General features: G+C 49.5%; 1 protein-coding gene and 1 pseudogene across 1 annotated transcript; one reads left to right on the top strand and one right to left on the bottom strand.

The window, feature by feature from the left end:
* Positions 1–335: 335 nt before the first annotated feature.
* Positions 336–16895, top strand: part of LOC127576404 (zinc finger protein 850-like) — a 41335-nt pseudogene continuing 24775 nt past the window's right edge.
* Positions 11774–13649, bottom strand: LOC127576558 (zinc finger protein 229-like). Its single transcript, XM_052027103.1, has one exon. It carries the CDS (start codon positions 13364–13366, stop codon positions 11984–11986), a length of 1383 nt encoding a protein of 460 aa, XP_051883063.1. The 5' UTR covers positions 13367–13649; the 3' UTR covers positions 11774–11983.

Raw genomic sequence — 16895 nt, 5'->3', positions numbered from 1 at the left:
CTGCTTTGTTGGTCTGAATAGGTTGCCTGATATTGTGTCTCCTGATGAGATAACTCAGGGACATCGTTTGTAAATCAGAGGATAGATCTCTGGAGCTTTCCGTGCATAGACTGACAACAGTGTTTCTTCATCACACAGTTCTCGTCGGCAGAATGATTTGCGGTGGAGAACGAAGCTATTTAAAGGCGCTGTTCAGGTTGGTTCGCATGGCAGCCGAATTTACCCAAGGGCCACCGCGGCCGAGAAAGCGCTCTGGCTGCAGCGAGCGAGCCCACAGCGCAGGCGCGAAATGCAAGTGACGTCATTTGCGCGCCATCTTGCACCCGGAAGTTTTGTGGGTGTCAGCAGCAGGCAGGAGGGGAGCGCTGCAGCGCGGGTTTCATCGGCCGGGGTCCGGCCCACGGTTGGGGTAAGAATCCGTGCGGGCTGCAGGATCACTGCGGGCGGCCACACTGAGCAGTCCCGGCCTTTCTCTCCCCTTCCCCCTCCCGCTCCACACGGGGGACCCGGGCACTTTCCTGGTCGAAATCAAAGCAAACCCTCGTGCGGGAAGCCCTCAGCAGGTGAGGGGAGGGACAGATGGGGGCAGGGTGTGAGGGGGGAGGGACAGATGGGGGGGAGGGTGTGAGGGGGGAGGGACAGATGGGGGGAGGGTGGGGGAGGGATAGATGGGGGTGAGGGTGGGGGAGGGATAGATGGGGGTGAGGGTGGGGGAGGGATAGATGGAGGACAATTTATTTGGGGCAGGGATAGATTGGGGGAGGAGGGATAGATGGGAGGAGGGGGTGGATGGGGGAAGGATAGATGGGGGGGGGGGAAAGGAGCATCTCTGATTGGCTTCACTTAGGCAACCTTAGCCACACTTGATGTTTTGTAGAACTTTCTGGTGAATAGACTAACAAAGGCAGTTGGAGACAAGGCAATGTTCACGCTGTGAAATGTGGGCCAGAACTGTTGCCGAGGCCTGTGGTTCCAGCAACAGCTGCAGCATGTGTTTCACAGTTAATGAAATATCTCTTTGTGTTTGATTTCTCTCTCTCTACCTGCCCTCATTCATCTCGATCACTGACAGGTTTGTAAACTAAGGGTGAGGCCAGGGTTGCTGAGGCATTCTCAATCAGAAATGTTCTCTTTACCCTGTTTTTACAGAGAAATTGCAGATGCCAGAATCTGAAGTAAAACCAGAAACTGCTGAATAATTCAGCAGGTCAGGCAGCTTCTATGGAAAGAGAAATAGAGTTAATGTTTTAGTTTGGAGACTACACTTTTATCTGATTGATTGAAAAATCATAACATTGAGCAGAGTTAGCATAGCCTCATGAAAGAGAAATTTAGTGGTGCCCAATTAAAAGTGAGACAAGGAATTTCTTCTCTCAGAAGCTTGAGTCTTTGCATCATCTTGCTACAGAGAACAGTGTGGCAGAGTCCTTGGGTATATTTCAGGTTGGGATGGATTCCTAATCAGTCAGGGAATCAAGAGTTCTGGAGACAAGGGCAGGAAAGTCAGCCATGATCCTGCTGAATGGCAGAGCAGGCTTGAGACGCTGAATGTTCTACTCCTGTTCCCACTTCCTGTGGGTTTAATGGTGTATTTATCCCTTCCCCATCTTTTCTGCAATTTAAAACTTGTTTTCTCACTTTCTCGGTTCTGACAAAGGGTTTCCAACCTGAAACATTGTTTGTTTCTCTTCCCACAGATGCTGGCTGATCCTTGTCCAGCATTTTCTATTTGTATTTTAGATTTCCAACACCTGCAGAGTTTTTGATTTTGCTGCTTTCTCTGCCGGCCCGGCCCAAGGTGTACTTCAGGCCCTGGCTGGTGAATGACTGTTTTCCTGGGACCGTTTCTGGAGCCCTAGGGATTGTGGGTACAAATGCGGCCATTGATTCTGCTGTTAGAAGTACTTTGCCTTTGCTCTGCAGGCAGTCTGGACACACAGATGAGCAAACTGAGATTAGGACCGGTCTCCAGACACATTGTAGATAACAGCTATAGTTGGGACTGAGGTCAAAAAAGGGACAAAGTCCAACTCCCAGTGAATAAAAAAAAGCATGTACTGTGAAAGTAATTTACCCATGTGGCTAAACTGTGTCAGTTAACACTGTGTTGAAGAAACAAAAATCCTTGCCATTTCTGATTATTTTACAACTCAGCTATGTTCAATGTCCTCGACTACTTCTGCTACTGAGAACATGTTCTATTCTGTCTGGATATAGAATGGTATTGAACACTTCTATTCTGTAATATTACGCAGCAAATAACATTTGAGGGCATGTAGCAACAGGCTCTAGGACAACTTCTATCCCACAGTGATAAGACTATTGAACGGTTCCTTTATACAATGAGATGGACTCTGACCTCACGATCTACCTTGTTGTGACCTTGCACCTTATTGTCTACCTGCACTGCACTTTCTCTGTAGCTGTGACACTTTACTCTGTACTGTTATTGTTTTTACCTGTACTACCTCAATGCAGTCTGTACTAACTCAATGCAACTGCACAGTGTAATGAATTGACCTGTCTGATCGGTTTGCAAGACACGTTTTTCACTGTACCTTGGTACGTGACAATAATAAACCAACACCAATACAATCACCAAGTCCAACACCACCAAGACCCAAAACATTGACTGTCCATTTCCCTCCATAGATGCTGCCTGACCCACTTTGAGTTCCTCCAGCTCCCTTATGTATTGCTTCAGATTTGCAGCATCTGCAGTCTCTTGTGTCTCCATCTGCAGAAAGAGGGAATGTTTTGGGTTTGACACCCCTTTTAACAGTGAAAGACAGAAAACACATTGAATTTCAGTGGCAGAGCAGGTGAGGGAGGCAACGTGTAGAACAAAGGGAAGTGGCAGAAATGGCCCATTCTGATTATAGATGGAAAGACAACCAGAGATTTTGATGCCAGTCTGGATGCTGCAATGTTCCCAGATGGAAGATGACGTTGTTCCTCAAGCTTGTGTTTGTCATTATTATAACAGCTCGCTACAGAGACTAAAATCTCAGCTGAAATACTGTCCTGTACCTATTGATGACTTTTGTAAATTTCTTTTACAGGATACAACAAGCAGAGGAATTGTTTATGGGAATCTCAAACACAACATCAGCAAATTCACACTAGGGAGAGGCCATTCACCTGCTCTGAGTGTGGGAAGGGATTCACTCAGTCAACCCACCTGCTGACATAGCAGCGTGTTCATACTGGGGAGCAGCCGTTCTCCTGCTCAACGTGTGGTAAGGGATTGGCTCAGTTATCCAGCCTGATGACGCACCAGCAAGTTCATGCTGGGGAAAGGCCATTCTCCTGCTCGGAGTGTGGGAAGGGCTTTGCTCAGTCATCCCACTTGCAGGCACACCAGCGAGTTCACACTGGGGAAAGACCGTTCTCCTGTTCAACATGTGGGAAAGGATTCACTCAGTTATCCAACCTGATAACACATCAGCGGGTTCACACTGGAGAGAGGCCATTCTCCTGCTCAACGTGTGGGAAAGGATTCACTCAGTTATCCAACCTGATGATGCACCAGCGAGTTCACACTGGGGAGAGGCCGTACACCTGCTCCGAGTGTGGGAAGGGATTCACTCATTCGTCCAATTTGCTGACGCACCAGAGAGTTCACACCGGGGAGAGGCCGTTCAACTGCCCTGAGTGCGGGAAGGGATTCACTCAGTCATCTGAGCTGCTGATACACCATCGAGTTCACACTGGGGAGAGACCGTTCTCTTGCTCGACGTGTGGGAAAGGATTCACTCAGTTGTCCAGCCTGATGACGCACCAGCGAGTTCACACCGGGGAGAGGCCGTTCTCCTGCTCCGAGTGTGGGAAGAGATTCACTTGGTTATCCAGCCTGCAGGAACACCAGCATGTTCACACTGGGGAGAGGCCATTCGTCTGCTCCACGTGTGGGAAGGGTTTCACTCAGTCGTCCCATATGCAGGTGCACCAGCGAGTTCACAGTGGGGAGAGGCCATTCACCTGCTCAACGTGTGGGAAGAGATTTGTTTGGTCAAACAGCCTGGTGATACACAAGCGAACTCACACTGGGGAGAGGCCGTTCACCTGCCCCGAGTGTGGGAAGGGATTCACTCAGTCATCCCATTTGCTGAGACACCAGCTAGTTCACACCGGGGAGAGGCCGTTCATCTGCTCGACGTGCGGGAAGGGCTTTCGTCAGTCATACTACTTGATGACACACCAGCGAGTTCACACTGGGGAGAGGCCCTTTGCCTGCCCTATATGTGGGAAGGGATACACTTCATCATCGAGTCTGGTGACGCACCAGCGAGTTCACACTGGGGAGAGGCCGTTCACCTGCTCTGAGAGCGGGAAGGGATTCCATTGGTCATCTGAGCTGCTGCAACACCAGCAAATTCACACTGTGGAGAAAGATTAAACATGCTGTATGCTCAATATACAACCATCACTGCTACTGAAATCTAGCGCAAATTCACAAGTGTTGCAGGTGTTCACGGGGGTCGGATTCTGTCGATGCTGCTGATCTCGCCCAGGATTGAACCCTGGTCATTGGGCACAGTTGATTTTCTTTTGTAATCTCTTTCACTGAGTTCAATGTTCTGGATCTCTGATTAAAATAAATCAGTTCTGTTTGAAAAACTTTATCTCAGGCCCTTCCTGTCTCTGCAATGCACACAATGAACAGTAGAAAGAGAGGCCATTCAGCCCATCTGGTGCCTTCCAGTGTTTCTGCTCCACACCAGCCTCCTCCCATCTCTCCCAGTGTGAATACTCAGACCAACAGTGGTATTGGTTTATTGTTGTCACTTGTACCGAGGTACAGTGAAAAACTTGTCTTGCATACGGTTCGTACAGGTCAATTCATTCCACAGTGCAGTTACATTGGGTTAGTACAGAGTGCATTGAGGTAGTACAGGTAAAAACAGTAACAGAACAAAGTGTCACAGCTGCAAAGAAAGTGCAGTGCAATAAGGTGCAAGGTCACAACAAGGTAGATCGTGAGGTCAAGAGTCCATCTCATCCTATAAGTGAACCGTTCAATAGTCTTTTCACAGTGGGGTAGTAGCTGTCCTTGAGCCTGGTGGTACGTGCCCTCAGGCTCCTGTATCTTCTGCCTGATGGAAGAGGAGAGAAGAGAGAATGACCTGGGTGGGTGGGGTCTTTGATTATGAGTGACTGCCTGTGAACAGATTTGGAAGACCTGGAGTGGATTCTGCTGTCTTGTGAGGTAAGTTGTTGCTTCCACACAGGTTGAGGCCTCCTGAAGAGGAGTGAGCTGCCTCAGCAGGTAAGTGGGGTTGTCTAGGGGGGCCTCGGCATCGTGACTCAGGCCCGGGTGCTCCATAGGGTCGGGCGTCCAATCTGGAGGGGTCCTGGTGTCATGACCCAACTGGTTGGGCCTCGAGAGTCGATCTTGTCGGGTCAGTCCTTGGGACTCGTCTTCCACAGTTTGGTTCTCAGCGTTGGGCGCCCCAGTAGGGTCTGGGAGTCGAGTCTCGGCAATGGGGGCTGCGCGAGGATGTCTTCTCGCCCTGCAGAGGCTTCCACGTGGGCGGAGCCCGTCCTAGGCCGCGCTGGTCATTTCCCTCTGGGTCCGGGAGTCAGGTCCGCTTCATAGTCATCCCTGGAGGTCGGAAGATTGCCAGCCCTGTAAGAAGATTTAAAAGAACATTATTAATAATAGTGACATAGAGTTTAAATTTAAAAGTGTAGAACGATTATAGTGAGGGTAATGAGTAGATCTACAGAGAGCAGCTTGCAACGAGTCGCCACGCTCCAGTGCCATCTTGCTTTTAGAGAGATGCAGCACAGAAATGGGCCCTTAGACTCACTGAGTCTGCACTGATTATCAACCAGTCATTTACTCTGATCCTACATTAATACATTTTTAAAATTCTGCCCACATTTGCATTGACCACACCCTGCTTCACCCCCACCACCAGCAGATTCTACTCATCACCCACACATTAGGGACAATTTACAGTACTTTCATAACCTTTCAGCCCACACCTCTTGGGACGTAGGAGGAAACCCACACAGTCACAGGGAGAAGGTGCAAACTCCACACAGTCAACACCCGAGGTCGGGATTGAACCTGGTCAACCCAGGACATTGGAATGTGAGGCAGCAGCTCTACGAGCCCTGTGCTCCTTTGGCTTCCCATTCAATGCATTCCTGTCTCTCCGTGTGGTGACAAGTTCCATGTCGTTGGACTCTGTGAGTGAAGACCTTCCTCCCTGTAGTTTCCTGCAGGACTTTTGCTGTTGAGCGATCCTCCACCTGTGGATGTGCACGGCAGGAATACGCACTGGCTCCCAGTTTAGCGACACCCTGCAGCATGGTGATTAGTTGCAGCACTCGTGCTCCTGGAGTACAAACGCTAATGATTACGTCCCACACTGTACTCAGTCTTCGTTACCCACTGATCTGTGCCCTGAGAGGGCCTGAGTGGGATCCATAATTTTGGTTATTTGTGTGGAATCTAATCCGCTGTCCCTCATGGATAACGAGGACTAGGTGTACCTGAAAAAAGACATCCCTTTGGGATGCCCGTTGCTATGCCTGGAACCTGGCACAAGTGCCAAATCTTGTAGCAATGCTCTTGCAACACTGCTGCTCTTGCAGCAATGAATCACCCCACAGTTGCTAATGGAGAGGCTGCCAGGGGTGGGGTCCGACATTAAACAGGCCGGGCTGAGTGGTGTGGCCTCTTGTTGCTGAGATGCGGGGTGTGGGCCACAGCTGGTGAGTCCAGCCCTTGCCAGGGACTGGCAGCACCTGCTCCATGTGTCAACAGACCCAACTGGATCTCACTGGGGTCCCTCGCCAACCTTCACAACTCTCCCCAGCCCGGGGATTTCTCAATGGTAATGAGCACAAAGGCCCGCAGACCTCAGCAGTGGGTCACACTGGAGCGCCACGTCCCAATGCTGTGTGGCTGCAACACTCAGCCCAGCCCATTCAACACCAGCCCCATGGGCAGCATCTCAACACTGAGCCATTGTAACCCAGGGGTCCTTGACTTGAAATATTAACCCTGCTTCCCCTTCCACAGATGCTCAGTGCTTCAGGCATTTTGTTTTACAGAAAATGCAAGAAATACTATTTTCATTTACCTTTGAATTTCCTGTCACATCTCCTTCAGCAATGCCAACCCTGAAGAAATTCTCCTCTGCTCTCTGGCAGGATTTCTGTCCGTCTCTTTTGCCCGTTCTGGTGACGGACCTTTGAGCTGAAATGTTATTTCTGCCTCCCTTTCTACAGTTGCTGCCCGACCTGCTGAGTGTTTCTTCCAGACTCCAGGATAGGATGTTGCCTCCTTGGTGCCGGGGTCAGGGATGTGTTGGATCGGGTATAGAACATAGAACACTACAGCACAGTACAGGCCCTTCGGCCCACAATGTTGTGCCGACATTTTATCCTGCTCTAAGATCTATCTAACCCTTCCCTCCCACATAGCCCCCTATATTTCTATCATTCATGTGTCTATCTAAGAGTCTGTTATATGTCCCTAATGTATCTGCCCTCACAACCCCTTCAGGCAGTGCATTTCACGCACCCACCACTCTCTGTGTGAAAAAAACTTACCCCTGACATCCCCCTTATACCTTCCTCCAATCACCTTAAGATTATGTCCCCTCATGTTAGCCATTGTCGCCCTGGGAAAAAGTCTCTGACTGTCCACTCAATCTATGCCTCTTATCATCTTGTATATCAAGACCCCTCTCATCCTCCTGCTCTGCAAAGACAAAAGCCCTCATCACGCAACCTATCCTCATAAGACATGCTCTCCAATCCAGCCAGCATCCTGGTAAGTCTCCTCTGCACCTTCTCCAAAGCTTCCACTTCCTTTCTATAATGAGGCGACCAGAACTGAACACAATACCCCAAGTGTGATCTGACCAGAGTTCTACAGAGCTGCAATGTCACGTCGTGGGTCTTGAACTCAATATCCCAACTAATGAAGGCCAACACACCATACGTCTTCTTAACAACCTGATCGACCTGCGTGGCAACCTTGAAGAAAATCTCCTCTGCTCTCAGTAAGTATTTCTGTCCGTCTCTTTTGCCCGTTCTGAGATGGATCTTTGAGCTGAAATGTTATTTCTGCCTCCCTTTCCACGGTTGCTGCCTGACCGTTTCATCCCCAGCGCAGTCCTCCCGAGGCAGGAGGGATCTGACTGGGAGGGCCCCCCTCACAGCCAGCCAAGCAAGGTCTTGCTGCTTGTTGGTGAGTTCCAGCGATGAGGCATTCTGCCAGACAGAGCAGAAACTTGCAGGAAAACAACAGCTGACAAGTTGGAGTCTTGTAAAGGAGAGTCAGTGGGGGTTCTGGGCCAGCATGTTTCGGTGAGAGCGAAAGGCAAAGATGGGAAGTTCAGGGAACTTTGGATGACAAAGGATATTGAAGATCAGGGAAAAAGAAACATATGTAGATATAGGTAAATGTGATCAAGAGAGTCTCTTGAGGAATATAGTGTGTAGGAGAGAACTTAAAGAAATTGGGAGGACTGAAAGGAAATATCCTCAGCAAGTCAGATTAAGGAGAATTCTGAGACATAGAATATATCAGGAGCAGGAGGATAGTCTGAGAAAGAGTTGATCCCCTTATGGACCAACAAGATCATCTGTGTGCAGATCCAGGCAATGTGGGTGACGTCCTAAATGAATACTTCTCATCTGTGTTCACCAAGGAGGACGTGGAGACAATGAGTTCAGGGAAGGGGACGTGGATAATCTGAAGTAGGTCAGTGTTAAAAAGGAGGAAGTTTTATGAAGGTTGATAAATCCCCAGGGCTGGACGATGTCCCCCAGGAAGCAAAGCGGGAGGCAGCTGGAGCCCTCACAGAGAATTTTGCATCCATGTTAGCCACAAGTGAGGTGCTAGAAGGATATCTAATGTTGTTACTTTATTTGAGAAGGGCAGCAGGGAAAAGCCAGGTCCCCACAAAACACTGGTCAAACCACACTCGGAGTATTGTGTGCGGTTCTGGTTGCCACACTATAGGGAGGCTGTGCTTGTGCTGGAGAGAGTGCAGAGGAGATTCACCAGAACGTTGCCTGAGTTGGACCCTTCTTCAGGACTGAAGATAGGAAAAGGGGAAGCCCAATATAGGGTAACTAGGGAGAGAATAGGTCCCTTTAGGCATCAATGCTGTCATCTGTGTGTGGAACCACAAGAAAGGGGTGAGATCTTAAATGAATATTTCTCATCTGTATTTGCACAGAGATGGTCATGCAAGCTAAGGAATCAAGGGATATGAGTAGTGATGTCTTGGGACATATCGTCATTACGAAAGAGGAGGTGCTGGCAGTTTGAAAGCATATTCGCATGGACAAATCTCCAGGGCCTGACCAATTGCATCCCAAGACCTTGCAGGAAGAATAGGAAAGAAATTGCATGGGCCCTGGCAGAGTTATTTGCATCTTCCTTAGCCAGGGGTGAGATACCAGAAGTCTGGAGGGTGTGCCTTTATTTCAGAAGGGCTGCAAGGACAAGCCAGGGAACCACAGGCCAGTGAACCTAACATCAGTGGTGGGAAATTACTGGAGGGGATTCTGAGCGACAGGATCTACCAGCGTGTGGAAAGGCAAGGCCTGCTGAGGGACAGTCAGCACGGCTTTGTGAATGGGAAATCATGTCTCACAACCATCACAGTGTTTTTCATGACAGATGGAGGACTGTGCCGGGCTGCCGTGTGGGGAGCAGGTGCAGTCTGGGACTTTGGCAGTTGCAGACATGATAAGAATACAGATGCTGGAATCTGCCACAAAAAGCCTGCTGGAGGAACTCGGCAGATCGAGCAGCATCTGTGGAGGCAGAGGGATGATTGGTGTTTCGGGTGAAGATACTGCATCAGGACTGAGCGTAGAGGGAAGACAGCCGGCATAAAGAGGTGAGAGGGAGGGGGGAGGCAGAGGTTGGGAGGTGGAACCAGGTGAGGTGGGAGATGATGGGCAGGTGGAGGCAGATGGGTTGGGGGTTGGGGGGAGGCAGAAGGTAGAGACATTGGCTGGAGCTGATGTGGAACCAGATAAGGGAGGGAACGTGAGCAGGTGGCAGCAGCTGGGGCAGGGGTAAGTAGACAGAGGCAGAGAGATGACAAGTGAAAGCTGGGAAGGGAGGAAGGATGATGAGCAGATGGAATCAGGGGCGGGAGGGGAACGGATCTCGGGAATGGGCGGTGGGGGAAAGAGGGAGGAGGAAAAGGTGAACAAAAGGAGAATCTGGGAGGAGTGGGAAAGGAACGAGAGTTGGTCGCCTGAAACTGTCAAATTCAACGTCCGTACCTTTGGGCTGTAGGCTCACCAAGTGGAATACAAAGTGCCGTTTATCTAGTTTGTGTTTGGCCTCACCATGGCAGTGGAGAAGGCCGAGGACAAACAGGTTGGTGTGGAAATGAGGAGGGGAATTGAAATGAGCTGGAACCGGAAGCTCGAGGTGGCACATCATCCTTCACCATTTCTGTGTCAGGATCCCAGCACCAGTCACATCTTCCCCTCTTCCTCCACTTTCTTCCAAAGGACCACTCTCGGTGCTGGAGCAGCCGTCCAAAACTAGAGGCTCAAGGTGAAAGGAGAAAGATTTAGAAAGGATTGGATCAGGTGGAATCTAGGTTGGGAAGCTAAGGGCGTGCTACATTGGCGCCGGAAGAGGCGAGACACTTGCAGGCTGCCCCAGAACACTGTACGCAATAAAGATACATTTCTCTGTGTATTTCGATGTAAATGTGACTAATAAAGATATCTTAAATCTTAAAAAAAAGTAGTTAAACACCATTACTCTCTACCCGAGGCTTGATGGACGGGGAATGTCACAGAAAGATACAGCACAGAAACAGGCCGACACAGTCCACAACTCCACACTGATCCCACATTCATCCTTTTTTTAAAATTCTCCCGACATTCTTGTCAACTCTCCCCAACTTCTCCCACTCACCAGGGGCAATTTACAGCAGCCAATTGACCCACCAACCAGCATGTCTTTGGGACGTGGGAGGAAACTGGAGCTCCTGGAAGAAATTCCCAGTCACAGGGAGAACCCCCACACAGCCAGTACCCAAGATCTGGATTGAACCTGGGCTCCTGTCACTGCAAGGTAGCAGCTCTATTAGCTGTGCTGCTCTAATATCTGGGACAAGACCCCTGCTGAGCTCTTGTCTTTGCCATCAATCTGCTGAAGGTCCTGCAGGAAATTCCGGGGGAAGCTCTTCACCCACACAGTTCAACAATGTGCAACGTGTCACCACACGGAGGGATGGAGGTGAACCACAGGAATGCATTGAATGGGAAGCCGAATGAGCACAGAGCTCGTAGAGCTGCTGCCTCACGTTGACAATGTTCAATCCCGACCTCGGGTGTTGACTGTGTGGAGTTTGCACCTTCTCCCTGTGACTGTGTGGGTTTCCTCCCACGTCCCAAGAGGTGTGGGCTGAAAGGTTATTAAAGTGCTGGAAATTGTCCCTAATGTGTGGGTGATGAGTAGAATCTGCTGGTGGTGGGGGTGAAGCAGGGTGTGGTCAATGCAAATGTGGGCAGATTTGAAAAGTGTATTAATGTAGGATCAGAGTAAATGACTGGTTGATAATCAGTGCAGACTCAGTGAGTCAAAGGGCCCATTTCTGTGCTGCATCTCTCTCAATATTCATACTGGGTGAGATGGGAGGAGGCTGGTGTGGAGCAGAAACACTGGAAAGGCACCAGATGGGCTGAATGGCCTCTCTTTCTACTGTTCATTGTGTGCATTGCAGAGACAGGAAGGGCCTTAGATAAAGTGTTTCAAACAGAACTGCTTTATTTTAATCTGAGATCAAAAACATTGAACTCTAACTCAGTGAAAGAGATTACAAAAGAAAATCAACTGTGCCCAATGACCAGGGCTCAATCCTGGGCGAGATCAGCAGCGTCGACAGAATCCGACCCCCGTGAACACCTGCAACACTTGTGAATTTGCGCTAGATTTCAGTAGCAGTGATGGTTGTATATTGAGCATACAGCATGTTTAATCTTTCTCCGCAGTGTGAATTCGCTGGTGTTTCAGCAGGTCAGATGACCAAGGAAATCCCTTCCTGCACTTAGAGCAGGTATATGGCCTCTCCCCGGTGTGAACTCGCTGGTGTTTCATCAAGTAGGATGACTGACGGAATCCTTTCCCGCACGTCAAGCAGATGAACGGCCTCTCCCCGGTGTGAACTTCCTGGTGTATCAGCAAATGGGACGACCGAGTGAATCCCTTCCCACACTCAGGGCAGTTGAACGGCCTCTCCGCAGTGTGAACTCGCTGGTGTCTCATCAGGTTGGATGACAGAGTGAATCCTTTCCCACACGTTGAGCAGGAGAATGGCTTCTCCCCGGTGTGAACTCGCTGGTGTATCAGCAGCTCAGACGACTGAGTGAATCGCTTCCCACATGTCGAGCAGATGAACGGCCTCTCCCCGGTGTGAACTCTCTGGTGCTTCAGCAAATAGGACGAACGAGTGAATCCCTTCCCACACTCAGAGCAGGTGTACGGCCTCTCCCCTGTGTGAACCCGCTCGTGTATCAGCAGCTCAGATGACTGAGTGAATCCCTTCCCGCACTCAGAGCAGGTGTACGGCCTCTCCCCTGTGTGAACCCGCTCGTGTATCAGCAGCTCAGATGACTGAGTGAATCCCTTCCCGCACTCAGAGCAGGTGTACGGCTTCTCCCCGGTGTGAACCCGCTGGTGTATCAGCAGCTCAGACGACCGAGTGAATCCCTTCCCACACTCAAGGCAGTTGAACGGTCTCTCCCCGGAATGAACTCTCTGGTGTTTCAGCAAACAGGACAACCGAGTGAAATCCTTCCCGCACTCGGAGCAGGTGAACGGCCTCTCCCCGGTGTGAACTCGCTGATGCTTCAGCAAATAAGACGAACGAGTGAATCCCTTCCCGCACTCGGAGCAGGTGTACGGCTTCTCCCCGGTGTGAACTCGCTGGTGTATCATCAGGATGGATAACCGAGTGAATCCTTTCCCACACGTTGAGCAGGAGAACGGCCTCTCCCCAGTGTGAAGTCTCTGGTGCGTCAGCAAAATGGATGACTGAGTGAATCCCTTCCCACACTCGGAGCAGGTGTACGGCCTCTCCCCAGTGTGAACTCGCTGGTGCGTCATCAGGCTGGATAACTGAGTAAATCCCTTCCCACATGTTGAGCAGGAGAATGGCCTCTCCCCAGTGTGAATCCGCTGATGTGTTATCAGGTTGGATAACTGAGTGAATCCTTTCCCACATGTTGAACAGGAGAACGGCCTCTCCCCAGTGTGAACTCGCTGGTGTGCCTGCAAGTGAGATGAGTGAGCAAAGCCCTTCCCACAGTCCGAGCAGGAGAATGGCTTTTCCCGGGCATGAACTCGCTGGTGCGTCATCAGGCTGAATAACTGAGCCAATCCCTTACCACACGTTGAGCAGGAGAACGGCCGCTCCCCAGTATGAACACGTCAGTGTGTCAGCAGGTGGGTTGACTGAAGGAAGCCCTTCCCACACTCAGTGCAGATACACGGCCTCTTCTCTGTGAATCTGTTGGTGCATCAGCAACTGGAATGACCGAGTGACTCCCTTCCCACACTCAGAGCAGGTGAACGTCCTCTCCCCAGTGTGAATTCGCTGATGTTGTGTTTGAGATTCCCATAAACAAATCCTCTGCTTGTGGTATCCTGTAAATGAAATTTACAAAAGTCATCAACAGGTCCAGGACAGTATTTCAGCTGAGATTTTAGTCTCTGTTGCGAGCTGTTATAATAATGACAAACACAAGCTTGAGGAACAACGTCATCTTCCATCTGGGAACATTGCAGCATCCAGACTGGCATCAAAATCTCTGGTTGTCTTTCCATCTATAATCAGAATGGGCCATTTCTGCCACTTCCCTTTGTTCTACCCGTTGCCTCCCTCACCTACTCTGCCACTGAAATTCAATGTGTTTTGTCTTTCACTGTTAAAAGGGGAATCAAACCCAAAACATTCCCTCTTTCTGCAGATGCTGCAAATCTGAAGCAATACATAAGGGAGCTGGAGGAATGCAAAGTGAGTCAGGCAGCATCTATAGACAGTCAAAATTTTGATCTTGGTGGTGTTGGATTTGGCGATTGTATTGATATTTGTGCTCCAAATGTTATTTGCCACTTAATATTCCAGAATAGAAGTGTTAGATACCATTCTATATCAAGACAGAATAGAACATGTTCTCAGTAGCAGAAGGAGCCGAGGACATTGAACATAGTTGAGTTGTAAAGTAACCAAAAGTGACAAGGATTTTTGTTTCTTAAACACAGTGTTAACTGACACAGTTTAGCCACATGGGTAAATTATTTTCACAATACATGTTTTTTTTATTCACTGGGAGTTGGACTTAGTCCCTTATTTGACCTCAGTCCCAACTATAGCTGTTACCTACAATGATTTGGACATCAGCAGTGTCTGGAGACCGGTCCCAATCTCAGTTTGCTCATCTGTGTTTCCAGACTGCCTGCAGAGCAAAGGCAAAGTGCTTTTTTGCAGCAGAATGAATGGCCGCATTTATACCCACAATCCCCAGGGCTCCAGAAACGGTCCCAGCAAAACAGTCATTCACCAGCCGGGGCCTGGAGTCCACCTTGGGCCGGGCCGGCAGAGAAAGCAGCAAAATCAAAAAATCTGTAGGTGCCGGAAATCTGAAATAAAAAATAGAAAATGCTGGACACGGGTCAGACACGCATCTGTGGGAAGAGAAACAAGTAATGTTTCAGGTTGGAAACCCTTTGTCAGAACCAAGAAAGTGAGAAAACAAGTTTTAAATTGCAGAAAAGATGGGGAAGGGGTAAATACACCATTAACCCACAGAAGTGGAACAGGAGTAGAACATTCAGCATCTCAAGCCTGCTCTGCCATTCAGCAGCATCATGGCTGACTTTCCTGCCCTGTCCCCAAGACCCTTGATTTCCCCTACTGATTAGGAATCTATCCCAACCTGAAATATACCCAAGGACTCTGCCACACAGTTCTCTGTAGCAAGATGATGCAAAGACTCAAGCTTCTGAGAAGAAACTCCTCCTGTCTCACTTTTAAATGGGCACCAGTAAATTTCTCTTTCATAAGGCTATGCTAACTCTGCTCAATAAGTTATGATTTTTCAAACAATCAATCAGATAAGAGGTCAGTCTCCAAACTAAAACATTAACTCTATTTCTCTTCCACAGATGCTGCCCTGACCTGCTGAATGTCCAGCAGTTTCTGGGTTTTACTTCAGATTCTGGCATCTGCAATTTTTCTTTCAAACAGGACAAAGAGAATGTTTCCGATTGAGAATGTCTCAGCAACCCTGGCCTCACCCTTAGTTTACAAACCTGTCAGTGATCGAGATGAATGAGGGCAGTAGAGAGAGAGAAATCAAACACAAAGAGATATTTCACAAACTGTGAAACACATGCTGCAGCTGTTGCTGGAACCACAGGCCTCGGCAACAGTTCTGGGCCCACATTTCACAGTGTGAACATTGCCTTGTCTCCACTGCCTTTGTTAGTCTATTCACCAGAAAGGTCGATAAAACATAAAGCAAGGCTGGGGTTGGCCTAAGTGAAGCCATCAGAGCTGCTTCCTTTCTGCCCCCATCTATCCCTCCCCCACCCCCCATCTCTCCCTCCCCCACCACCCCATCTCTGCCCAACAGCCCATCTCTCCCCCACGCACTGCCATCCATCCCTCCCCCACCCAAACCTCTCTGCAAGTTACTTTTGCTCTCTCCCAGTTCTAATGGAAGGGTCCTCGGACTTGAAAAGTTCCCTGTTTCTCTTCCACAGACGCTACCCTGACCTGCTGAGGGCTTCCTGCACCTACTGGGTTTGGTTTGATTTAAGCAGGAAAAGTGCCCAGGCCCCACATGTGGGAATGGGAGGGGGAAGGGGAGAGAAAGGCCAGGACTGCTCAGTGTGGCCTCCCGCAGTGATCCTGCAGCCCGCATGGATTCTTACCACCAACCGTGGGCCGGACCCCGGACTCGATGAAACCTGCACTGCAGCACTCCCCTCCTGCCTGCTGCCGACACCCACAAAACTTCCTGGTCCAAGGTGGCGCACAAATGACATCACCTGCATTGCGCACCTGCGCTGTGGGCTCGCTCACTGCAGCCAGAGCTCTTTCTCGGCCGCGGTGGCTCTGGGTTAAAATTCGGCTGCAATGCAGACCAACCTAAACAGTGCCTTTAAATACCTTCGTTCTCAACCACAAATCATTCTGCCGACAATAACTGTGTGATGAAGGAAACACTGTTGTCAGTCTATGCACGGAAAGCTCCAGAGATCTATCCTCTGATTTACAAACGATCTCCCTGAGTTATCTCATCAGGAGACACAATATCAGGCTCCACGTGTCCGCTGATGACATTCAGCTCTACCTCCCCAACGTCTCTGGTGTCCCAGATCTATCACAGTGTTCAACCAACACCCAATGTTTAACGTGCGGAAATGTTCTGCAAGTGAACCGTGTGAAGCCTGAAGCCATTGTCTTTGGTCCCCACCGCTCAGCTCACTGGCCCCATTCCCAGGAGATCATCTGAAGCTGAGCCTGACCATTCACAGCCTTGATGTTGTGTCTGGCACAGACCTGAGTTTTTACCTGCAGCTGAATTTCACCACCGTAACATCACCCGACTACCACTGGCCCAGTTTATCTGCTGCTGAAAGCATCATTTATGCCCCTCGTTCGTCCAGACGTTTTTTTAACATTACAGCACAGTACAGGCCCTTCGGCCCACGATGTTGAGCCTACGTTTTTTCCTGCTCTAAGATGCATCTAACCCTTCCCTCCCACATGGCCTTCCATTTTTCTATCATTCTAGCCCATTTTCCTTGAAAATTAAAATGTTATAAATGCAAATAAAAAAAATCTGCAGATGCTTGAAATCAGGAAAAAAAAATGCTG

Source organism: Pristis pectinata, chromosome 12 (genome assembly GCF_009764475.1).
Source record: "Pristis pectinata isolate sPriPec2 chromosome 12, sPriPec2.1.pri, whole genome shotgun sequence".
Classification (NCBI taxonomy): Eukaryota; Metazoa; Chordata; class Chondrichthyes; order Rhinopristiformes; family Pristidae; genus Pristis; species Pristis pectinata.
The sequence above is the reverse complement of the archived record's forward strand: the minus strand, read 5'-3'. Positions and strand labels throughout refer to the sequence as shown.